General features: G+C 42.7%; 3 protein-coding genes across 3 annotated transcripts in view; 1 reads left to right on the plus strand and 2 right to left on the minus strand.

Moving 5' to 3' along the window:
* Positions 1 to 998, minus strand: part of LOC109963772 (fibroblast growth factor 4-like) — a 3,848-nt gene extending 2,850 nt beyond the window's left edge. Inside the window, exon 1 of the mRNA XM_020606610.1 lies at positions 827 to 998. Within this exon, the coding sequence (XP_020462266.1) occupies positions 827 to 998 (172 nt within the window). The remainder of the gene's footprint in view (positions 1 to 826) is intronic.
* A 3,418-nt stretch (positions 999 to 4,416) lies between these two features.
* On the minus strand, positions 4,417 to 20,891 carry ccdc93 (CCC complex scaffolding subunit CCDC93). The gene is made up of 23 exons (XM_020606555.1): positions 20,789 to 20,891; positions 20,273 to 20,386; positions 20,001 to 20,095; positions 19,422 to 19,533; positions 18,741 to 18,839; positions 16,611 to 16,667; positions 16,344 to 16,444; positions 14,135 to 14,171; positions 13,868 to 13,966; positions 12,820 to 12,870; positions 11,812 to 11,933; positions 11,643 to 11,721; positions 10,490 to 10,552; positions 9,939 to 10,012; positions 8,468 to 8,549; positions 8,260 to 8,334; positions 8,065 to 8,136; positions 6,884 to 6,992; positions 6,654 to 6,736; positions 6,386 to 6,423; positions 6,155 to 6,239; positions 5,488 to 5,601; positions 4,417 to 4,560 (listed from the first exon to the last, which is right to left on the minus strand). The coding sequence occupies exons 1-23, from the start codon at positions 20,873 to 20,875 to the stop codon at positions 4,504 to 4,506; spliced, it is 1,905 nt and encodes a 634-aa protein (XP_020462211.1). The 5' UTR covers positions 20,876 to 20,891; the 3' UTR covers positions 4,417 to 4,503.
* Positions 20,892 to 21,086: 195 nt separating this feature from the next.
* Positions 21,087 to 23,858, plus strand: LOC109963758 (U3 small nucleolar RNA-associated protein 14 homolog A). The gene has a single exon (XM_020606554.1). The coding sequence runs from the start codon at positions 21,112 to 21,114 to the stop codon at positions 23,554 to 23,556; it is 2,445 nt and encodes an 814-aa protein (XP_020462210.1). The 5' UTR covers positions 21,087 to 21,111; the 3' UTR covers positions 23,557 to 23,858.
* Positions 23,859 to 24,764: the final 906 nt, after the last annotated feature.

Consider the following 24,764-nt stretch of genomic DNA (forward strand, 5'->3'; position numbering starts at 1 on the left):
TGCTATAGGCCTAGGCTGCTGGGGGGCCCCATGATGCTCTGAGTTTCTTTCCCCTCCCCTCCTGCTCTGCTCTGCTCTGCTCTCCTCTCCTCCCCTCTCCTCTCTCTCCCTATGCTTCTATATGCCACCATTACACATCACTAACTTTGTGTCTCCTCTCTCCCGTAGTGTGTCCTCTCTCTCTCCCTGTACCTTTCTACAGGTTGCCCTGGCCCTGGAGCTCTACGTCTCTGACGAGCAGTCACCAGCCACATCGACCTGATCAGTGTTTGATTGTTGTGTCTTGTTGCTTTTCTTCTTCTCTCTCTCCTCTATCTACTCAAATTTGATTTTGATTTGATGATCATTTCAGAGGCTGCAGTTTTGCCGAGAGGTTTGTGTTATTTATTCTTCCTACACTGACAAAATAATATTCTATAAATAATATTTCTCAATATTTATTTATTAAAGCTGAGTTAATTTGAGGACACAGTTGTATTGTGATTTCTGTTAGATATTGAATTACTAAAAGCTGAAGGAGCGAATTGTTACTGCTTAATAAAATCTAAAACATTCAAAAGAACCTATACATTTCTACAGAAACTAAACTAAACTAGCTAGTTAAATATACTAACTCAGCATCCTGTGGGAAAAGCTTTGGAAAACATATAGAAGACGATTTCTTCCTAAGATGCACTTGGAGTTGTTCCTTCCTAAAAGCTTTTTTCAGTCTGACTTAATATATGTCATCGTAAACACCATGATTTCTATAAAAGTGATGTAACAGAGGTTTTCTCCTAAATGACCTTTCCATTCTAGGAGTAAGAAAGACTCGGTGCCTTCTCACCTCTGCCCTTGAGCAGGGAGTCCCTCATGTGAAGCTTCCAGAGGCCTCGGAGGCGAGTGCTGGGGTCTACAGGCGCAGCAGCTGGTTCTTGTCTCTTTGCTCCCACGAGCTGATCACACACCCCGAAAACTAGGAGCAGCAGGAAGCCAGGCAGCAGCGAGGAAACTTTCATAGTGAAACACATCAGACACCTGCCCACAGACCACACGGTCCTCAAGTCATAACCACTGACAAAAGGCCACTGTGTTGGTAGAGCAAGAGCGTCTGTTCTCTGCTCATGCCCTCTACACTCACTTCCTTTTTTTTATCTTGGGAACACCTCTGACTACACTGAAGCGTTGAGTGACAGGGACGCAGTGAGATACTCAGCTGTACACAGTCACTATCACTGACAGATCAGTAATCCTACGACACATTATATTCCCTGAAGTCACTGCAGAATGCAGCTTGTAATGTTTTCAGTAACAGCTTCCACAGTGTTATCCTTCTATAACTGAGCCACTATAGTTTACTTCAGTCACCAAAGCACAGGAAAAATAAAGTAAAGCAAACTTATTTTTACTCTGAGTGTAGCTTGCGTGCGTGAACATGTTTTTATGACACCCAATCAGAGCTCTGACAAGCAGGAGACATGCAAACTGTCTGTTCAGTATCACAATCACTGAGATTGGAGCTATAGCTGAGCTGATAGTGGGAGCAGCAAAATAGGCTGAAGCACAGGAGCACACTCATAACACACACAAATACAAGTTTACAGTATTTTCTAGCCTGACAAAGGTGAGGTATGCATGCACCTGAACACATAACCACAGGTACTGATCCACTGCTGTAGCAGCTTTGACTCTCCAGATGCTAAACCTGGTTGCAAGGATTTACATTTGCATAGATTTGGCTTTTGTCCTCAGAGACACTGTCATGTCATTTACCTTTGGCTATATAAAGTATATATACTGTAAATTCACAGTATGCATCAGAATAAACAGGGTAGCCCTGATGTAGATCACATGACATGATAAAACATCAACAGTGCTTTAGACTTTTGACAGTAAAGGTCAGTATCTGTGAATCGTGCTTCAGTGAAATGTTTGATTTAACTTCTGACGGAGCATCGATAAGGACAGGACCTGATCAGCTGATCTGCCATGTTTTACTCCATTCAGATTTAAAAATCTGAACAAATCTGAGATGTTGGTAGTGAGTGAAAGGAGAAGCTCCTCAGTGGCCACAACCTGTGAGCGTATTCAACTGAGCAAAAGTGCATTGTTTTGCTCCCAAACTGAAATTTATTTCCATTAAAAAGTCTCTTTTAAAAATGACAGATGTAGGTAGGTACTTTATTGATCCCTCAATGGGGAACAGTCAGTGTTTCAGGAAATTTAAACGTCTACATTTACAAGACAATTTCACCTCTTCACTGATTTTACACATCAAAGCGTGTTTTCATGTGCTGGGACATCCTACTGCATATGTTGAACATGTTGAATAAAAGCTTGAGTGTCTCCAGAAGGAGCTGTGTGAAACTAAAACAACATGGCGTTGTGCACTTAACAGACTGATGTCAACTCAGGCTCAGGCTCCAGGATATGTAGATGTAAATCAGTAAATAAGGAGCTTTTATGCTGCTCAGCTAACCACCATCTCTACACGGTTGGGAAATAAATCCTGAAGTATTTTCTGTAGCTTGCAGGACGTCTTTGTCTGTGTGGAACACACGTCCCACAACTGGTGGGAATGTTGGTCACCGTGTTGGAACAGATGTTTCTGTGGCCAGCTTGTGCATCTACGCCAGGAGATCTGAAGTGCCTGGGTGACACACAGAATGTTTCCTTCAGGTTTATCGTGCAACTTTTGACAGCACTCTGGTGACTTCTGATAGAACGCTGTCTTCAATCAGCACACAGTGTCTGAATGTCTGACAAAAGATACCCTATCTGACATTAGTAACACCAAAGGCATTCAAATTGTTCAGAAAGAATTATTTTATTCATTAAATAATGCTAATACATGGCCACTGTATGCTGACAGAGGTAAATGTAAAACTTCAGCGGCACATAGGAACAGCATCATTACAAAATAAATGTGCATTAAAAAGTTGTATTAGCATAAATGGATGAAATTTAAGAACATTAGTTCACACAAAGCCTGTAACACAACATCAGCAAAACATGTTTAGGCACTTACAAGGTCTGAGACTTTATTAGTTTGCGTCCCACTTTATGATCAACATAGACACGTGTATAGGATCTCAGATGGGACGGGCGCAGCACTGCAGCGTTGGCATCTTTTGTGACAACTTGAGAAATTCATGCTGCCCCTAGCATTGTTGGGCAGGTGGTGTACTGCTATAATAGTCTACTGATCATCCATCTCCATCTGGTTCGGCTCTGCACCTTCACATACCAAACAGAAGCTACAGCGAACAGTGCGACATGCACCAAAAACTACTGGCTGACTGCGTGAGTGTGCACGCGTTTCTCAGGTGGTGATCGGTCGCTGCCCTAGAACCCCGACTCCTCCTTGCCCAGGCAGGGGTCTCCTCTTTCCAGCAGCCAGCATGTGTGTTCAGCCTTATGTCTTTAGTTTGTTTTATTTTCAGTTAGGTTAACAGAGGGTGTTTAAGATTGTTGGTTTTGGTTTTATTCTGGCCACACCTTCCACTCTGCCAAAGTCTGAACATAGAATATGGTGGAAGAGGGCCTAAACCTGGTGCTGGGAAGAGGCCAGCCTCCTTTATCATGCTGCGCCGAGGTAGGCCCTAGGCCGGGGTGTAACGCTATTATATGTATTGTAGTCGGTGCATATATGCACAGTACATTTTGTTCAGCCCTGCCATAACTATTATTGATTATTACTTTGCATCTTTGTGTACAGCTCCTTTGCACTGTATCGTTCTTGTATGCAGCTCGCAGTTTGGGTAAAGTTGTAGTGTTTAATATTCTATGAGATTTTATTATGTGGACACCTGCACCAAGAAAAAATTCCTTGTGCACTTGGTGATTAAAAATGAAAGATTCTGATTCAGTAGTTTGTTTAACGGACAGTCTACGGAGAGCAATGAACGTCACTGTGGCATCACAAGCTTCCAAAAATGACAGCTTCAAAGGCTCAACAGACAAATCCTTTGTAAATGTTGGTCTGTACGTGTGCTAGTAGCATTCACACTCTCCATACCCAGTGGACAATATCTGATCTTTATGAAAAATTCCAGTGTTATTTTTGTGAAAAGTAATTTTAAATCTTCGAGACTTCACATCATTATTACACAATGTTTATCACAATGTCAGATAATACTGACTGAACTCCATATTATTCTCTCCTGAACGTTTCACTCCACTTAACACTTGCATTAGAACTAAGCTGTGTTTGAACGTTGAACATCTGCTGCAACCGGCTCCTGAAATAACAGCGAAACACTTCACAGCCTCTTGTGACTTGATCAGTTAAAGGCATCTGTGTTTTTGGAACATGTGAAAGACTCTTCTCTCAGGTTTTAGATGCAAGTCCTAGGTGGGGGTTTACAACGATATCACACATAAAGGAGAACGATAAAACAAAAGGTGGGATGATGAAAAAGGATCCATACATGTAAATCTGTCTTTATCTCAGAGATTACATATTTTATTTACATCACCAAACAAAACCAAAATACACGTAGTTTACCAGCAGTAGTATCAAGGCTACGAGGCTCCTTTAGCTCTCAGCTTGGACAACAGCATCTCGTTCTTCCGACACTCCTGGTGACAAAAAATAAACGTTTTATCTGAGCTCAAAAAATTAACACACAGCCGCAAGAAAAAAGCCACAGCACCGTTTGCAATTTCCTGGTTTTTCTGCATAAATTGGTGATGAAATGTGATCTGATCTACACCGAAGTCCAAATATCAACAAACACTATTTTTAAGATGATAAAACACCAACAGTCACAACCTTTCATGTCTTCACTGAACACGTTCTCACACCAGAGAATCATTCAGTCTAACATTTGACCTTGTGGCCAATTACAGCTGCTACATAGGAGCCATGAGTGAAACACTCTCCAGAATCCACCTAAACAATGAAAGTTCCAACCAAAACTCCAGCAAAACAGAGAAACACATTAAGCCACAACAGCTAAAACACATGATCTGTCATCTCTTACATCAATTCTAATGAACATGGAGTGTGTGGTAATTCCCTCACTGCATATTGTGTTGTAGTTCTCCCTCTTCCAAAGTGTTTCTGTAGGTGGCACAAACTGTGTGTTCACATATGGATACGAGGAGTAGTAGTTAGTATCTGTGCTGTAATGAGTCTGTAGCTTTGACAGCGTGTTGTCCAGCTCCCGGTTATTCTTTTATTCATACCACTAATAAACTTAACATTTAGGAAGCCAGACCTGATCCAGTATTTGGATCTAGAAGATCCTGAAAACTACAGTGGGCCAGATTACTTTAAATGAGTCAGATATTTAATGGACATTTACTGTATTAGATCACAATCGGTATCGGCAGATACTCCATTTTAAAGGAATCAGATTTGAACTGGATCAGAACATGCTTATCTTTTATTATAACATGTTCTTCTCATTTTACAGCAGTATGAGTTGAAACTGCTTCCCAGTTGGTAAGTAACTGATTGAACTAGGTTCTGAAGCACATGCTGATGGTTCATTGTTTTCTCACCTCTTTAAAGTCCTTCACAGTTTTGAAATAGAGCCTCTGCTTGTCGAGCAGCTCCAGGTATTCGTCGTTCAGCTGATCTCGCCTCATTTTGTTCTCCTGCTTCTTTTTCTCCATCTGGAAGAGCAGACAGGAGAAGTGGTGGTAACTTGTTCTGAAATGGTCCAAAGGCTGCAAGAAGCTGGCCTCGAGATAAGTGACGCCTGTGTCATTGTTTCACGTTCTCATACTAATTATCGGCAATTGGTTCAAAGATTTTTACTGTCAGTTCACTTTATGTGCAGGACATACAGAAAATCGAAATACCGTTTCTCTCTGACCTAGTACTGAATGCCATTCTATTTAGGAAACTAAAATAGAATAAAAGTAGAGTAAAATAGAATAAAAAGAAGAAGAAAACTAAGTCAAAGTGATTAGGATAAAACTAAACGGTACAACCTAATAGACTATGACTCAAACCCTGTACAATCAGTGAAAGTAGGGCTAATAATAAGAAGAAGATTGTCAGATGGTTGTGTGCAAATGACCAACAGCAGCAGATATGATGGTAAAAACAGTCAGCAGCAGGTTTACATGTAATACAACAAGAAGGGGGAATGTACTGGGTTTGTGTCTTTATGTCCTGTGGTGGGCAGGGGGGCAGAGGGGGGCAGGTAATGGACAGTTATACCTTTATGCGGCTCTGTTTGATTCCCTCCACTATTTGCTCCATCTGTCTAAGGAACTGCTCCTTGGCTGCTGAAGACGACATGGCCCTGGACACAACAGATTAGAGCTGACACATCATTGACAGACCAGGTAGATGACAGGAGAACTAACCTGGGTCTTTACTATACGCTCACGTTAAATACCACAGTGTTTCACGTCAGAAACATACAACAGGAGAGTCTGATTTACTTACTGCTGGAAGTTGTCGTGAATGGAATTCAGCAGATTGACCTACAGACGTGAAATCACATTCTGTAATTATTCAGATTTATTTAATGTAAATATAGTGTATACTTGTCTGCTGGTGGCTCTCCCATCAATGTTTCATTTGTCAGTGGACAAAGCTGCTAAAATCGTAAACAAATCTAAACTGAAAGCCACATTCTTCCACCTTGTGAACTTGTCACTGTATTGGAAATGATTTCCCATGTTGCCAACATCTGACCACTGTGGCTACTTACTTCTTTCTCTAAATAAACCTTCTTGTCATCTAATGTGTTATACAGAGTGAAGAACTGCTTGGTCTCTTTGTGCGTTGCAGAAACTGAAAGACAAGAATTAGCAGAGATTAACTGTCTTTGTCCTCGGTTCTGTTAGATAGTTAAGGCCATTCCTTTATGGCTGGAGAACAATACTTTAGGTTGGTGTCGGCACGAACTCTAGCCAGACAACATTCAGAGAAGGAACTCACCTTGGCTGTAGAGCTCGATGAACCTCTTCTGATACTGGGTTAACTCGGCCCGGCTTGGCACCTCGTCGATCTTCCTCTGTAGGATGGCGATCTCACGGTTCCTCCGAGCCTAAACAGAGTGAAACGAACTCCTGTGTGATACAGCTTGAAGATGAGAGTGTTTCAAATGCCCAAAGTCTGCTGAAAACTTTCATCCTGGTAAAATAGGTAAAATAGAAGGTCTTCATGTTTCCCAAATGTGATGTTTTGCCTCCAAGTGACTTTTTTTTTTTACAGCTGTGTCAACAAACCAAACTGGATATTTTCAGATCAGACCCGGGCCATTTGCATATGTGGTAGGGCTGCACGATAAATGGTTTTGTGAGTGTGATATAGATCCCTGATCAATCTCAGTCCCATGTGACAATGATTCTGTCATGTTTGCATTAGCAGGCAGATGCCTTGCATCAAACCAGGGGCCCCCTGTCCCTCATATACCATCAACCAATAATGATGATCATCACAATCACCTTTATTTGACCAAGTATGTTACACACGAGGAATTTGTTTATGGTACAGAACCGATGGCAGCCATCTGCGGCGCCAACTCAACTGATGGCTCTAACCATCGGGGGCAACGGGGGGGTTCAGTGTCTTGCCCAAGGACACTTTGACACGTGGACTGGAGGCACCGAGATTTGAACCTCCGACCCTCCAGTTGGGAGATGACTGCTCTACCCACTGAACCACAGTAGCCTTAACTGCTATTCTAGGTGCATGGGACAGTGAGCGCAACTTTGAACAGTAGGTACAGGAGGGTATGGAATATTTTCAAACATGCTGGATTTGTTTTTGAATCAGTCTTCTCTTCCTATCTACAGCTCATCACGTGATCTAACACATTCCTGCAATTGGTTAACGCAGCTTAGGGAGGAAAAGGGAGCACCTAGTTTGATGTGAGGCGTCTACCCCTGGCATAAAAAGGTCAGATAATAAGTAACCTTAATTATGAACTTAATTTCTATACCTGATATTGATAATAACTACTGAAACCTATGTACATCACTGAACAAGCTGAATTACTTTGGGTGCTTTTAATTTGACTCCATCTGTAGTGTGCTATCTGCTGCTGTGACCTAAGTGACTCACATAGCTCATTCCAGGCCCATCTAATCTTGTGTTATGTTATATGAAGTAGCTACCATGAGCAGGCGGATCTTCTGTAGCTTCTCTCTGTCTGTGTTGTACTGTTTGTCTATCAGCTGGTTCCTCTCCTGAAAAAAGAAACAGAGGAGTGCAGTTGAAACAACCTGACAGGACTGTTGGGCTCTACTGAGGGATCTTCCTCACTGGACAAAAGACGATGATGTGTTGGATAACGAAGCCTCAGTATGTACCCTCTCCTCCTGTGTATCCTGTCCTGATGCCATCTTCAGCTCCTCGATGTTCTGCTGCAGACGGGCCATCTCCTCCTGGACAACAGAAGAATTTATTACTATGCGAGATTTAAAAACACTTTCTGCTTGTAGGCTGCATACACACTCAGCAGCATTAACAGGATTTCGAAGGTTCAAAGTGAAAATGTGTGCACGTTGATGTACTCACTCTGCAGTGTGTGCGGAATTCCTGTTCCTGCTGCTTCAAGTTCTCATTCATCGTTACCAGAGCCCTCAGCGTCTCTAGCAAGCTGCTCAACAGGACAAAATATAAAACAGGCCTTTAACCTCCATCTTTTCTGCAGCAGTGGAAACAAACAAAGCCTTGAAAATTGAGGCAAACAACTTCTACAAGTGTCCCAACGTTTGTTGATGACTCACAACAACAACATCGATCTGTACAAAGTCGGGGTTGGAAAAGACTCCATTACTACACCCTCTGAAGCATTATCTGGAAAAAGGGCATTAACAAAGGAAGTCGGAGCTTTTCAGGGTTTCTTTCTATAGCAGGGTAATGAGCACCTCCAGGCTGTGCACGAGAAAAGAACAAGATGATCGGCTGCAAACAATGGAATGGCAGCACAGTGTCAGACTTTCTGAGACTTTCTAGGTGAAGAATGAAAGCAAAGCAACCTACAAGTGCAACACATCTGTGGGAATGTCTGCAACAGTGCTGGCTTTCCCAACAATGGTTGATTTCTATTGCAGATTGTCAAAACTGTGTTTGGCTGTCGAATTACACTAATATGCTCGGGACATACTTGGCTCTGAATACCCCTTTGAAGTGGATCATATTTTAGTAAAGTGTACTGCATACTAGCATTTTTCAGACATGGTGTCGACGAAAATATAACTTAGTAGCACAAAAACACAGTCCTCAGGACTTGCGTGGGCACTGGGGCAGACATTACTGGTGTCTTTCCATCAGCACAGGTCAGCCCTGCTGAGCCGTGCCGAGCTGCTCCCGAGTCAGCCCGGTTGTGTTTCCACTGTACCATAAATCCTATTGTTTATCTTCTTGGTCATGTGGGGGTGGTGTGAGTCTCTGAGAAGTGACACGTGACGTTACTAGCCTGCAATATGACGTAGTGGTGCCAGGCGTTATTTTAACCCCTCATGAGAAGCCAGAGACTCCATTTCCAAATCTTGCTGCAATGAAATAATGGATAAAAAGTGATTGCTGAAGATGTAACAACTTCCTCTCCGTGGAGCATTTCAGCCAATCACGTGTCGGCAAGCTGGCTCTGTTGAAGGCGGAGCCCAGCTCCACCCGCTGAGCCCAAGTCAGCACAATCACCCCTCGCTTCTAGGAACAGATGGAGTGGAGGCCAACCCGTTCCTGCTCGGCTCCACACAATAAAAGCAGGCTGGCCCACGCTAATGGAAAAATACCATTAGGCTGCACCAGTGTAGCTGCTACCAGAAGCCAGCAAACGTGTTAATGTTGAACTGCACAAAGAAAAGGCACCACAATTTAACCTGGCACAAGATCCCTGGACTGTTTCCCTTACTACAGCCAACAGCTGTATTAGAAGGCACATGTATTCACAGCTTTATGTGTCTTTGAACTTTTATTTCACTATTATTAATCACCAAGACAATGAGTCAATCAGTCAGAGATAAGTGTCTCCTCCACTCACCCTCCGTCAGCCTGCTCCTCCATTTCTTCCAAAGACTTCAGCTCTTTCTCCAGCTTCTCTGAATGCTCTGTAGCCTGGAAAATACACGAATACCAGCTGCAAGCAATAGATTCTGAAATGCTTTGGACATCGTTCCATCTTAAAAAATATTCTCAGTGCTTACTTTCTTAAAAGCCCATAGCACTGAAGTCACATTTTTCAAATGACGTCATCTTTATTGTAATGATTATTCTGCAGTGTTGGTTGTTAATTTTCTACTGAGCTATTTGCCAGTTCGCCCTGAAAACCACACTCATGTTGTTTCATTGGATTTACCAGTGTAGCCGCTACGAGAAGCCAGTACAACGGCTGAGCTCTGGGTGCAAAATCAAGACCCAAAATAATAAGTAACGTTCCAAAATGTTTAACAGTCAGTCTATCTTTGATACAAGTTAGAATAATATTTACATTTTATTTTCCACCGTCATTCACAGCGAGTTATCAGTCATCAGCGTGCCAGTGTAACACGACCAAACAAAGAGTGGGCTGCAGGTATTTTGGCTTCGTCTTACCCCCATCAGTTTTCTCTTGGCCTCGTCACAGCACGTCTTCACCTCTGCATAACTGGCTCGTAGCTGTCAAAAAAACACACATACATATGATTTTGGAATATCTGAAGTGCAAACAGCTGCATCATGACCTCAAGGCTCAGAAAGCTTTTCAAGCATGAAATTCAAGCTGTATTTGTTGCCAGAGTTACAACAAATGCCTGTTTTTATTGTTGCTCTTCTATAAAATCTCACTCATAATGTACTAAACCCCAGCGTGAAGCCCTGAGATCTTTGTCTGACCAGGTGTTCTATATCCATAAAGATATTCAATTTACAGTGAAGTTAAACTGGAAACGGCATCAAATTCACACACTAACAATACACTCCTAAGACACTGGAACTAACAATGGACTATTGTGGGTGTGGTGTACATTTTATAACCATTCTTTAGTATATTACTAGTGTGATGTAAGATTGTTAACACTGTTATAATCTTTTTTAGTATAATATGTGTGTGTGGGTAGAAGTGAATCATTTACTGCTTGCAAACCAATGATGGTAAGATGATGTCATGGGGTAGGACTGGATAAGTCTGACTTCTTCCTAATCCATTCAAGCATGTACTAGGTATAAGCAAATTGATATTGGATTAGCATTTGTTGGATATGTGTAAAATTATGTGTGTTGACATATCAACTGTCTTTACATGCTTGAAAGAATAAATCAAATCAAATCAAATCAAATCAAACAAACGTTTGGCACATTTCCACAGTAAGTGCAGAGTAAAATGAAAAATAAGCCATAAAAACTGTCATCGATCAATAAATGATTCAACCATTTCAGAGCGAATAAAAGCCATTTTCATGTGGTCACTTTGTGTCCGACCAGTCCAATAAAAGCCATTTTCATGTGGTCACTTTGTGTCCGACCAGTCCAATAAAAGCCATTTTCATGTGGTCACTTTGTGTCCGACCAGTCAAATAAAAGCCAACTGTATGCATGTTCAGAAGTAATCAATGTGCCGGCTACTCTCTGGGTCCTAAGTCTATTGATCTTGTGGTTAAATAAATACCTGTTGGCTTTTTGCACAAATCCTTCAAATAATTCCTTTATCATTTTGCATCTTTTTAGATCACAGTGACTCTGGCTGTAACATCAGCTGACAGCTGCTGACCTCCTCCAGATGTTTAGTTTTCTGCTGGATCTGTTTGTTGAGCGAGGCCACCGCCCTGCCGTGTTGCTGCAGTGGATTATTTGCATACATCCTGCTGAGGTATCAACTAAAGCAAGTTGTTTTCTCTTAGCATTACTGCACTCAAGTCGATTCCCCTTGGGCAATACAGAAAATGTCTTCATGACTAGTTTGACTGGTGCTCACCTTCTCAGCATACTCAGAGGCAATCAGTTTGATCTCCTCAGACTGTAGCCCCACTATCTGACCCACTGCACTTGCAGAGAGCTTCCCCTGCAAAAGGACAAATCTCAGTCACAACCACACATATGGACAAATGAAAGACAAACTGAAGGCTTCAGCCCTACACCATTTGGTAGCTCTGTTAAACTGCAAGGGACATTGTGCTGCCATGGTTTGGGTCCACATGTCCCTTCAGAGGGACAGTGGTCCAATACCTTACTAAGACACTTTGTCCTGGTTTTCCGTTCATTTGTTACCTGTATGTACTTCAGTTCAGATTTACAGGATGTTTTAGCCATTTAGTTGTTCAGTTTACAGTGAATGCATATTTAACCAGCATCTCAGAGTAGGAAGTTACTTTAACTAGCCAAAAACCAAAAACCCTCGCAGTGATGTATGTTTGTTTTGTACTTTTAGAACAAAAACTCTACCAGCTTTCTTAACTCGGTGTCCTGAATTGTTAGCAGTTACCAGGGAATGGTAATGAGATGACATTAAGGCTATTAAAATATCTTTTTGACAAAAACAGAACGATTTGAAGCCTTACATTTTTTGGAACAGGGAAAAGTTCAACAGACATGATTCTGTCAGAGGTGTAATAGGTTTAATAATGATTGTATCAATATGTTTTAATATGAATATGTTTAATAATTCTGAGGTTGTAGTGTTCTTAGTTCCAGGTTCATTTTCAGTGTGATCCCTAGGAGTGCTTTGGGCAAAACTGAGTTATAAGAACCGCGAATGACAGATTGGTGCTAGAAAAAGGAAAAAGGCATGAAAACAGAGGAACTATCAATATTATTACTCTAGCAACAAAGACGATGAAGGAAAGGCAGACGTAAAGTGTGAGTCAAGATAATCAGAGGACTAGTGTGGTGATTCAGTTCCAACTGGTCCACAGACAAAGAGAAAACTGGTGGGAAACAGGTTTGTCTACCTCTTCGTTTGCCATAACAGCCATGCTGGTCATCAGAGTTTTCATTCGCATCTGGCAGAAAAAAGAAAACACAGTCAGGCACTAAGTTCAAATCAGGTTTTGCCGTACTAGCAGGATAAAACAGGAAAATGTCAGTTACATAGAACACAGACACAAGACGACAGCACGCACACAAGATGTCTCACAAAAGTGCATTTATGAGTTGAATTAGTCAAATGCAGAATTAGACAAACTGTATTTATTGTATAATAAACCACAGTAACAGTTTGGAGGCTGTTTGCACATTCACAACAAGTAATGACTCGTTCTAATGTTTCTTAAATCTGTTTATCTGATAAGTCTGACCTGCCGATTCCCAGTTTTTCTTTCTAAGAACTGTGTTTGACAGCATTCAGATGTTTTCTAACTTTTCATGAATGAAAAATTAAGTTGTAACGCAAACAAATATCAAACTTTTACTGTTTTTACAAACCTCTAACTAAAGCAAAGTGCAATATTTGTACTTGTCCATGTGTAAACAAGTGCAACAGGAAATGGAAACAGGAGAACGTTTGCTGAGCACACTATTGTTTTTGAAGTGTCGTAGTTTGTATTTTCTGTGTTTTGCCACAGGCTGCGTGCACTGTAGGGTGCATGTGCATGCATTTCATGTGTAGCCAGTGACTCCTCAGTGTGTACTATTTGTTTGTGTTTTCCTTATGGCGTTTCTTCTGGCTCCTGAACACGCGCCATGCACAGACACAAGCACGAGTCTTGCTCAAGGTGCACGTCAGATGATTCACTCTGCACATGCTACGCTTTTGGCCTGTGCTGCTGTGTGCGTGACACAGACCGTCACAGAGTGACCGGCCTGTTACTCCAGCTGAAAACCAGCCATATCCCATCGCTGCCAAGTGAAACTTCCATCTTTTCTTTAGTGTTCATTATGTTTAGCATGGCAAGAAGATCCTTCTAGTCTCTCACTACTCATTCTTCCTACCTGAATGCATTTCCAACATTTGTATTCCTGACTGTATTGTATGAAACACTCGCTGTATAAAGTGCTCACCTCCTCCGCTGCCTGCAGATCGTCCTCCTCGGACACCTCTGCCATCCTAGAAGGTGCTGCCTGAGACCCACTGGGCAGCAACGCCTTCTTCGCATCCACCTAGAGGAGGAAGACGGGAGGTGGCAGGTAAAGAAGAACCACCTTAATGTTCACAGTGCAAGTTGTTGTTCTGAACAGTGTCTCTTACTGAATATACCAAATGAAAGCAAATGCTCTGCAAAGCCACTCGCTGAGAAACAGAACTATTACTTTGTAAAAGTCACCTACCTTGTCTTGTTTGGACTGCTTGCTGAACCCATATCGCCTGGAGGGAGGAAAAACAAACAATAAAACATAAAAATAACATTTAAAACAATCTAGCCACCGCCCCACCCCCAAAATCCCCTCTTGGGGGGTACAATTCAATTACATCATGCCACATTACAGCATCAACACACAAATGGCAGTAATGCAGAATGAGGATAAGCAGCTTCCCTCAGGGCAGGACTGTCTGGTGAAAGAAAGAAATACAACAAGTGCATTAAAGCAGCACCACAGTTTGCATCCATCATGCCCAAAATATGTGAGAACTGTCTGCATTCTCTGATCCACACGTTCAACCACAAAACAAAGTGCTGTGAGTAGAAGCTTGCAGAAAAACAAGACTTCACACATTCATACAATACTTACAGGAGGAAATCTGACATTCTAGTACAAGTTCAAGTGGAGATGATGGATGGATGGATGAAAAAACAATATGTTAGACAGATAAGCCAGATAAATTAGATGAGAAGTGTGGGCTAAAGACTTCACATGACTGGAATTCAAGTAAAAGTCAACAAGGCAGGGATGGAGAAAACGTATGCTTAGAAATAAGAAGCCTGTTTCTCATTAGACTTCAACTCTGAGCTAAACTAGCTAAGTGTTATAACTTTCAGTGTCCCTGGAGCACTGGGCAAATCCTTAAACAACTACAGTTTTTGTAAATGTTCATTATTTTAATGTCTACATTAGCAGAGTGTAGGTTTTTATCAGGAGCTGCATCAAATAAGCACAGCTCACATAACAGCTTCCTGTACAAACACCATGTTAAAGGTTTGCTAAAAACAGCTCCGAACGCGTCACAAACCGGGGGTGCACCTGCCCCAGGTTTCACAGAGCAAAACGCGTCACAAACCGGGGGTGCACCCTCTTGTGCACCTGCCCCAGGTTTCACAGAGCAACAGATGAAACACTGGGTGTGTAGTAATACAAAGCGAATTGTGTTTACGTTCATGGTGCATGGAAATGCAAATAAATGCGTTTTAAAGGCAGCTGGATAAAAGATGGCTGGTGTGAAAGGGACAGAGCACACACACATTTATACAGCTATCCTTGTGAGGACACTCCAGGGATCAAACTTCTTACTGAAGATTTTAGGAGCACCACTTAAATCAATGCATAACATTCATATTTTCCATCCATCTTAACTGTATTACTGCTAAATACTTTGGTAACCAATAGACTATTTACAGAAATAGCAGCATGTGGGTGAAGTAGCACCTGACGGCCACTGTCTTCTCAAACCCCCGTCACTGTCCCCAGATGGTGAAAGGCATCTTTGGTGGCATCATTAGTTCCTTTAGTAAAAAGGTTTCATCTGTAATCGTTGTGTATTATTATATGCTCAGTTAAATTATACATTGTTCTGTTATGTTATTCTCCACTAAATCTGAGCAGCAAATGTTATACCTGCTTATTCTTACTCCCTCCACTAGATTTATTACGATTAACTTTAGTTAACTTTGTTTTTTCAACACCTGCTCACCCGCTGACTCCTGTAGTGGCACAGGAGGATCTGAATGAGCTTGAATTTTTAAATGTTGGCTGATAGTTTCATCATCAACAAAGGTCTAAGTGAGAGCGAGGGTAGCCTACTTGTGGACGCAGGAGGATGACATCCCGCGCGGAACCGTCCCAAACTCGCATGTTATGACCATAGCCTTGTGACAGTCTCTCTCTCTCTCACACACACACACACACACACACACACACACATACACACATACACACACCAATTCTCTCCCTCCTGATATTTCATGATACGATCATGATTAAAAATAAACAAATGGGGGGGGACATATTCTCAAACCGCACTGGTGCGTCTAGTTATAAAAGTAGTTGCACAGTCGGTAAAAATAGTCACAAAATACAAGTAAATGGCTGCAGTCTGGTGCCCAGAGGACACTCACTGACATAGTGAATTCTCTAGCCCCTTACCTGAACCGTGACCACCACAACAAAATGTCTAAGCCCAAGCTTTACCCTAACCCAAACCTAAATCCAGCCAAGTGTCCCTTCAACAGCTCTTTAAAGGGGGGGGGAGAAACTGAGGACCAGCCAAAATGACCCAACTTTCCAAAACATCCTCAGTCCCCTAGCAGAGAATTCAAACTGGTCCTCACAATTTATAGTCATACAAGTGTGCACACACACACACACCTGACGTGAATCTTACCTGCCATATTCCAGCAGGGTGGAGTGAACCCTGGACTCCTCATCCAGCAGCTCTCCTGCATCCCTCTGCCTCCTGTACTTTCTCTGCGGTTTGTACACTTCCTGTTCATTCAAGCCATAGAAATTAAAATTCAGGATAAAACTATGATAGCAGCTTGAAACCTCATCAGAAAACTGCTTGGTATTATGTTCTGTTCTCCTTCTTGGTTCATTGGGTGGTTACAGACATACTTTAATGCATGTAAAGCTTGATGGTGTAACAACTCACCAATACATCCAGTACTGCCCTCACGGCCTTATCCTTCCTCTGGAGAAACTCTTCATCCTAGATCACAGGGGTTCGAGGCATATATGAAGACAAGCTATCATTTAAAGGACCATTTATAGAGTCCAGTCTACATGTTAAACCATGTTGGAAGGTTACTACCACACACCTGCAAACTGCTGCTAATAACAGAGAGGGTGACACATTTCAGCAAATGTGGTGTCTGACTCGCTTAGCTGTGCTTTTCTGTTTTACCTTCTGATATGGAAACCCCATTTCCACATAGATAAGAAAAAACAAAGCAGGTGAAAAGTAAGAATACAATAAAAATACTCCTGACGAGTCAAAATTCCAGCCACAGTTTTAACTTACTCGGTTATTGTTTTATAATTTTGATAGTTTTGTAAAGTTGCCTTAGAATTTCAAATGGCAGCATCACATGATTTTCACCTAGAAATACTTTGATATTTCATATTTACATTCTAAAAACATTTTTGAATTTGTCATGTTCTAAATTTTAATTTCTTACTGATGGTGGCGCCGTCAGTTGCCGCCTGGCCGCCAGGGGCAGCTGTGGGTTCAGTGTCTTGCCCAAGGACCCCACGGACGCTCCGACATGTGGACCGGGGAGCCCCCGAGCCACAGCCGCTTGTCGACATAGAATTTATAATCTCTTCCTTAGAATCTCAACATTGTAACTAAGTATTTCATCATTCTGACGTGTACTGCACTGTTTTGATTTTGTAACTCCTTGATTTTATTTCATTTTATCTATTTTCCTGAAAGAAACAGGCTTCTAAACTGGGGTTTAACATCAGGTAAGAACAGAATCTACACACTCAGGAGCACGCTGACGCACTTTGGAGCGCTGACGTTTGTGTCAAATAACTGGCGTTTTACATTTATTTAGTTCTACAGCTATATAATACAAGATTTAAACAATAACAGTTCTGTTATTGTTAGAATTTCTTAAATATTTTTCCCATTATTTTACATATCATGGTCTTTTAAAACTAACACCACACTAAAAATTACAGCAAGGAATTATTTGCTTGTTTAAGTCTTTAAAAATGTATTTAATTTTTACAGTGTGATTATTTGCAGCTTAGAATTAGGAAATGTTTACTTAAAAACCAAGCACATTGAAGTGAATGTCTTCATTTCTAATTTCTGTTACTTTCTTTAGGTGTCTCTTGGATATTGCGGCCACTGTTGAGTCGGTCTGTGTCCAGCACCACATCTGAGCCCAGACTCAGGGCAGTTGAAGGGACCTGGGTGCACACATGGAGGTCTACTAAGCTGACGCCACACCTGAGAGAGCTGTGCACGGCCCCGATGTGTTGGTCCAGCTCAGTTAACTCTGGGCAGCCTGTCCTCGTCCACTGGTCAGCGTCTCTCTTCTGTTTGTTTCGTGGCCTCTGGTTTGAGATCCAACCATTTTTACTTCATCAGTTCTACGTCCTTCTCCTTATACAGTGTTCACTGAACAAGCGTCCCACATGTCTTTTTAGTTTTATATCCGCTACTGATGCTAATACTTTGGGCAGCTCATTCGCTGTTTTCCACTTCATAACTACTCTTGGCTTTAGATTTTCCTTGTAGCATTCCTGGCTTTCTCGACTTCTTCCTGTTTCCGTGTGAGATGTGTGCACATGGCCCTTTAATGGGCATTGGTGGGGCGTTAGCCTATGCTAATTAGGAATGACTGGCACTGCTTTTAACTTACTAACACATGGGATTCATCAGTATAAGAACACTGTGGTTTAAGAACACGTTCATGAATCAGATGTAGACTTTTCTTAGGACCTTTCTTAAGAACAAATTTAAGAAAACACTTGGGAAGATGTTGGTGAATGAGCCCATCTTCTTATGACTTTTGATGCATTATGGTGCATTTTCTGAGAGTAATGTGTGTTATCCCTCCTAACAACTTACATTTTCAAGAATCTCTGAGTGACCGTTTGGTACCACCTACTATCAACATCCAGCATTCAAATAACTGCTGCAAAGATTCCTGAGAACATTCATGCGTTGTATTCAGTAGGTCAAACAGTGATTTGTCTCATCATCTCAGTGTCACTGTGCCAACCACTACACCTAAGCTCTGGCTCTGTGACTGACTGGGTGTGTTACCTCTGGGAGGCTGTGACTCTTCTGGAACTGAGAAATAGAATAGGCTCTCACATAGTCACCCATCTCTTCCCTGGTTTCTATAGCTCGTTTCACCAGCCACTGCCAGGAGACACAACACACAGTTGATCAGATAAAAGCATCAGTGCAAACCCTTGCAAATGCTGACCCATCCTCCTCTGGCACTGCTGTTTGGATTGGCGTTTCTAGCATAACACCACTGCTGGAGTTGAAACTGTGTTGTGGTCATTTTTGGACCTACAACAGGATGACTGTGGGTCAATTTGAGGAGTTGTTGCTGCTGCCACAGCACTTGAAGAGGCAGAGGAGCAATTACACTGACCCCATCAACCTGGCTTAGCTCCTGGCCATGTGTCTGCCGTAAAATATACACTGAACATGACTTTAATAAACAGGTTTAGCCGATGGTGCACCATGTGCTTTTGTTAACAATCCAGCAAGCTGCATCATGATTGGTCACAGGTGTTCCTGTTGCCAGCAAAAAGTTGACCTTGGGGCAAAAAACATACGTTACTTTTCTCTCAGCGATAATCCGTCGTTGATATGAAAGGGTTCGTTGACAAAATAGTGGTTTAAAAATTATTATTGACGTGTGAAAAAAAATGCACGAAACATCTGCCTCAGTGCGAAAAGACCTTAAGTCTTAGTTTGTAATTCTCTTACTTGTATCACTGGAAAAATGTGGATAAAATCCAGCCCTTGGATTTGATGGGGCTCCAGGCGATGAGGACACTTCATCTTTGGTAGAACAGAAACAATTTTCTCAGTCAGGGCTCTGCAAAGAGAGAGACACACTCAGCACTAAATCGTTGTCAAAACCAACTCAAACAATGGCCAAAATTATGAAAATAAAATCAACATTACAATATTTTTCCATTAAGATCTACTGAGACAGTGGATGGAGATTTCAGGTGATCTATGTTTTGTAATTAGGTATTTATCCTGCATAGCTGTACATGCAAAATAATTAGAACTTCTAACAGTTTATAATGAGTAAAAATAGTAAAAGTTACATTTTGAGCAACTAACTAACAAAGGTTCACTGGGTATGTCCTGCTGATCCTCCTAGTGTGGCTTTGTGTTATGTTTTGAAACTGAGCTGGGATGATTCAGTACCATCTAGGATCACTGTTTTGGATCGATGACCTAAGTCTTCAAGTACTTTAACTGGAATACTGCAAAAACCACATTGTGTACAGGAGGAGCCTTAAAGGATGATCTGTTAGCTGGAAAACTACTTACATTTTTTGGCCAATGGTTGAGTTTTCTTGGAAAAGAAGATCCACATCAATTTCAAAGTTGCATGTGGTGATGCACCAGGTCATACCACCCACCACCTGAGGAAGAGAGGTGGAGCTTTATTGTGGTGGTAAATCCTGAACTCACTCTACAAGATTTATGTGCACATTCAGTTTACACTTTAGCAATACCAAGTGGACACATGAGTCAAGGAGTTTCTCCAAAAACCCTATGTGAACAACACAGGGTGTCCAGACAGATCCAGCGGTGTGTACCTTATCAAAAGGTGACAGTCCTTTGATTCTGGCTCTGAAATATCCAGCTGCCACCAGGAGCTCTAGGATCTCTGCCAGCTTGACGCTCTGCTCCTCATCCTCCCTGGTTTCCACCTGACAGCCAAACACAAGTCATACTCATCACTGTAAAAACCCACCGACCTCTGCCTGGCCTGCTGAAGTGCTCTCGAGCAAGGCGACGTCACTGCGCTGCAGTGGTGACGTCACGGCTATGTGTTCGGCTAGCTCACGTCTGAGCAAAGAGGCAAGCAGTGCCGTGGAGATGCTTTCATCAGCTATCAGACTTTCACAAACATTCCTCCGTATTTGTTTCTAAATAACTCTTCCTGATCCTACTGCTGACACGTTTAAATTGTTAAACAACGTCACGTTAGGTTTTCGACCATCAGCTCCAGTATTAGCGAACCAGCGTCCATGTTATTTGTTGACATATGTACGCTATTCTACATTACAGTCATTGCTGCAGTGTTGACATATCACTGACAAGTATTTTACCTGAATGAGGTTGCCTTCTTGGTCATACTGGGCGCCTATTTTCGACCCTGTTCTCACCCTGTGGAAAACAGACGTACTCGCCGCCATGTTGATGACAGGTCACATGACCGCCACCTCTGACAGGGAAATTATTCACTTCCTAGTTTTGAATTTGGCTACACACATAAAAAGGAATTACAACGTTTAATATCTTCTCTGATATTTGAAGCATCAGACTCTCTTTTAAACGTGTGACACAATCCCAACAGCACAAACATGTAGACCACACAACATGCACGCTCTCTCTCAGCCAGCAGAGGGCGCACGTATACTATGGCTGGCTGATGAAAAAAGAAGGAAAAAAGAAGCTATTTTACGGCAGTGCCGGAAACTATTCTGTCACAACGATTTCGCTCACGGCACACGCGTGTACAGGTCAGTTCGTTGTTGATAAGTTCAACATGGCTAAAGTTTCTAAAAAGAAAGTAAACAAAAAGAATCTCAAAAAAAGCTTCGAGCTAACAGATGAAAGCGCGACAGTGAATGAACATGTGGTCTACGATGACGACGAAGAGGAGCAGGAGTTAAATGAAGCTGATGAAAACATCACGAGTGAAGAGGAGGAGTATGGCTGCGAGGATGACCGAAAACGCCAAAAGCTGCTGGAGGCCATCAGCGCTCTTGGAGGTAAGAGGAAGAAAAGGCTGGGGGAGAGGTCCGAGGCGGCCGTGCAGATGTCTGAGTTTACGGTCAACGCAGAGGGGGAGGGCGACAAAATCGACCTGTCTGACCTGATCGGGACTATGGACAAAACCCCTGCTATTTCTGCCAAGACCAAGAATCGGCTGAGGAAACTGCAAAAGAGTAAAAAGACCATTGAGTGTCCTCTCAGCAAGCAGGAGACTGAGAGGATCCAGAGAGATGTGGCATTTCAGAAGGCAGCTACAGAGGTGTCCAGGTGGGACGGTATCATCAAACAGAATCAGAGGGCTGAGCAACTGGTCTTCCCCGTGAACCAGGAGCCCTCTGGCCCCAAACCCATGGAGAGGGTGGTGACCAGCTGGAAGGCACAAACCCCACTTGAGCAAGAAATATTTGCCCTCCTCTCTGCTAACAAGCAGCCCATCACTGACCCCATCCTGACCCCCACTGAGACAGCCTCTCTGAAGGCAATGAGTCTGGAGGAGGCCAAGATCCGCCGTGCAGAGCTGCAGAAAGCTCGGGCTCTGCAGTCATACTATGAGGCCAAGGCCCGGAGAGAGAGGAAGATCAAGAGCAAGAAATACCATAAAGTGCACAATAAGGACAAACGTAAAGTGTTCCTGAAGCAGTTTGATGAGATGGTGAAGACAGACCCAGCTGCTGCCTTAGAGGAGCTAAATAAGATGGAGCTGGCCAGGATGCAAGAGCGGATGTCACTGAAACACCAGAACAGTGGCAAGTGGGCCAAGTCGAAGGCAGTCATGGCCAAATATGATGAGGGGGCTCGCAAAGCCATGCAGCAGCAGCTGGAGGTGAATAAAGAGCTCACTCAGAAGCTGATAACATCACTGAATAATGAGGAAGAGGAGGAAGGAGTTGATGTAGAGGTGATGCCTGATTTTGTGAATGATGCAGAGCAAGGGCTGGATTCTTCAAATCCCTGGATGAGAGGCAAGCTCTCTGAAGATCACACAGAAAAAGAGATAAGTGATATTGTGGATCTTTCAGCAGAGGGAGCTGGAGTAGCAGAAAATACTGCTGAAGAAGAAGAGGATACAGAGAAGGTTGAGGAAACAGAAGAGGAAGCACTTCTCAGAGAGTTTGACAGCAGGAGAAAACTGCGTCAGGCTCAGGAGGCTGATGTGGTACCTGTAATAGGTGTGGATGGTGAGGAGGAGGAGGAGGAGGTGGTGGTGGAGAATAAGTCTGCAGCAGAGGAGCTAGATGCTTCAGACAAAGAGGCAGAGGAGCTTACAGAGTTCACAAGCCTCTTCCGAGGAATAGCAGAGCAGGCTGAGGCAGCAGCAGATGCCAGCCCAAGCGACACTAAAACTCAGCTGGACGAAGGGCTGATGAGGATCAAGACTCTTGAGGATGTGGAACTGCTCAGTCAGGAGGAATCAGCCCCAGAAATAGCATCTGTTCAGCCCCAGCCATCCCCAGCTACAGAAAACCTGCCACATGCAACCCAGCAGGGGGGAAAAAACAGAAAAAGGAAGAGAGGGATTGAGCTGAAAGAGGTTCTCACCAAAGAGACAAAGGTCATCCAAGTTCCACTTGCTCCAACAGTTGAGGACAAAGAGGACTCGGATGAAAACCTGGACCAGAGGGGGCTCATTAAAGAGGCCTTTGCTGGAGATGACGTCATCTCAGATTTTCTTAGGGACAAAAGGAAGCAGGAGGATGCAGGGAAACCTAAGGTGGTGGACCTGACGCTGCCTGGGTGGGGGGAGTGGGGAGGGATGGGCCTCAAGGTGTCCCGCAACAAACGCAGGAGGTTCAGGATTAAGACTGCGCCACCTCCACCCAGGAAAGATGAACGTCTGCCTAGCGTCATCATCTCGGAGAGGAAAAACAGCTCCATCAGCCTCCACCAGGTGAACTCGCTGCCCTTTCCCTTTGAGAACCACTCGCAGTTTGAGAGCATTATCTGCTCTCCAGTGGGCCGCACCTGGAACACCGAGCGGACTGTTAAAAGGGTCACCAAGCCCAAGGTGGTCACCCGGCTGGGTGCCATCATCGAGCCTATGGCTCGGGAGGAGCTGATGAGGGACAAAAATCACGGTTCTGCTGGGAATGCCAAGTAGTGTGGACTCAGAGAAAAGAAAACCTAGCAACAAATGATACTGAAATGATCAAAAAAAATAAATAATGATGTTACAACTTATCCACTAAGCAGACATTGTAACTTTACATTCTGTGTGGGTTGCTATGGGACAATACTTCAGTCCATGTGAGAATTGTTTTGTATTTAGGGATGTGAAATTATGTCAGACTATAACTCATCCTGTTTCTGGACATTTTCATATTGTCATTGAGATGTGTTAAATATATTGTTAACCTCTTAGATGATACTTGAAATAAATTCCACCTGTGGAGTTGGACATTGCAGGGTCATGAGCTGAATTATTAATAGCTAGTTCACCCAGTAGTGGGATGTACTACAGCATGGAGCTGTGTCAGATGTGATGTTTGCCATGTCCAGTACACTGTCACCTTGATCCTACCTGTTGCTGTCACACTTAATATGTTCAGTTTGAGTTTTGTCTGAAAACAGTGCACTATATTTACAGCTACAACAATAGCTGCTGCTTCTTTTTGTCCAGCACACGTGCACCTCCAGAGCACGTAATTATAAGGTGAAATGTTTTGCGTGAGGTTTTTGCTTCAGATGACAAATTTCCATGTAGTTAGAACAGGCAACCTTTCCAGCCCCACAAACCTTGTGGCAGTGTCCAGTGTAAAATGCTCTCCGAGTTTTACTGAAGGTAAGAGTTAACAGCAAAGTGTCAAATGTTTTTACACACGCACATATATAAAGAATGAAAAAGCTTTTAAATGTGACCTTCCTATAGGTTTTAACATGTTTAAAGCTCATTTAGTGGCTGCTGGTAGAGATACCGGATGTAATGATAGCTGTAAAGTCTACACTGTATTTTAATAGGTTTCTAAAGTCAGAATGTAGGAAGTAACTTCTAACTACTGCCATTATAAATAATAAATGGAGTGGAGTAGTAAGTACAGTATTTCCCTCTGAGATGTAGTCAGCAGAAGTACAGAGCGGCAGAAAATTGCAGTATTAAGTACAACTAGCACATGCAGTGGATAAATGTACTTATTATTCACCTGGCCCAAGCTGGTAACTGATCTACTGGACCTGATGACAAAAATAAAGTTTCGTTAGGATAAGTGGAAGGTGAAGATAGCGGGAGGTTGCACAGCCCAGTGAAAAATATGTTTGGTGCACTGTTACCTTTATTGATGGGATAGAAATGTGACAGCAAAGTTGGAAATG

The sequence above is a fragment of the Monopterus albus genome, unplaced genomic scaffold, assembly GCF_001952655.1.
Source record: "Monopterus albus unplaced genomic scaffold, M_albus_1.0 scaffold79.1, whole genome shotgun sequence".
NCBI lineage: Eukaryota > Metazoa > Chordata > Actinopteri > Synbranchiformes > Synbranchidae > Monopterus > Monopterus albus.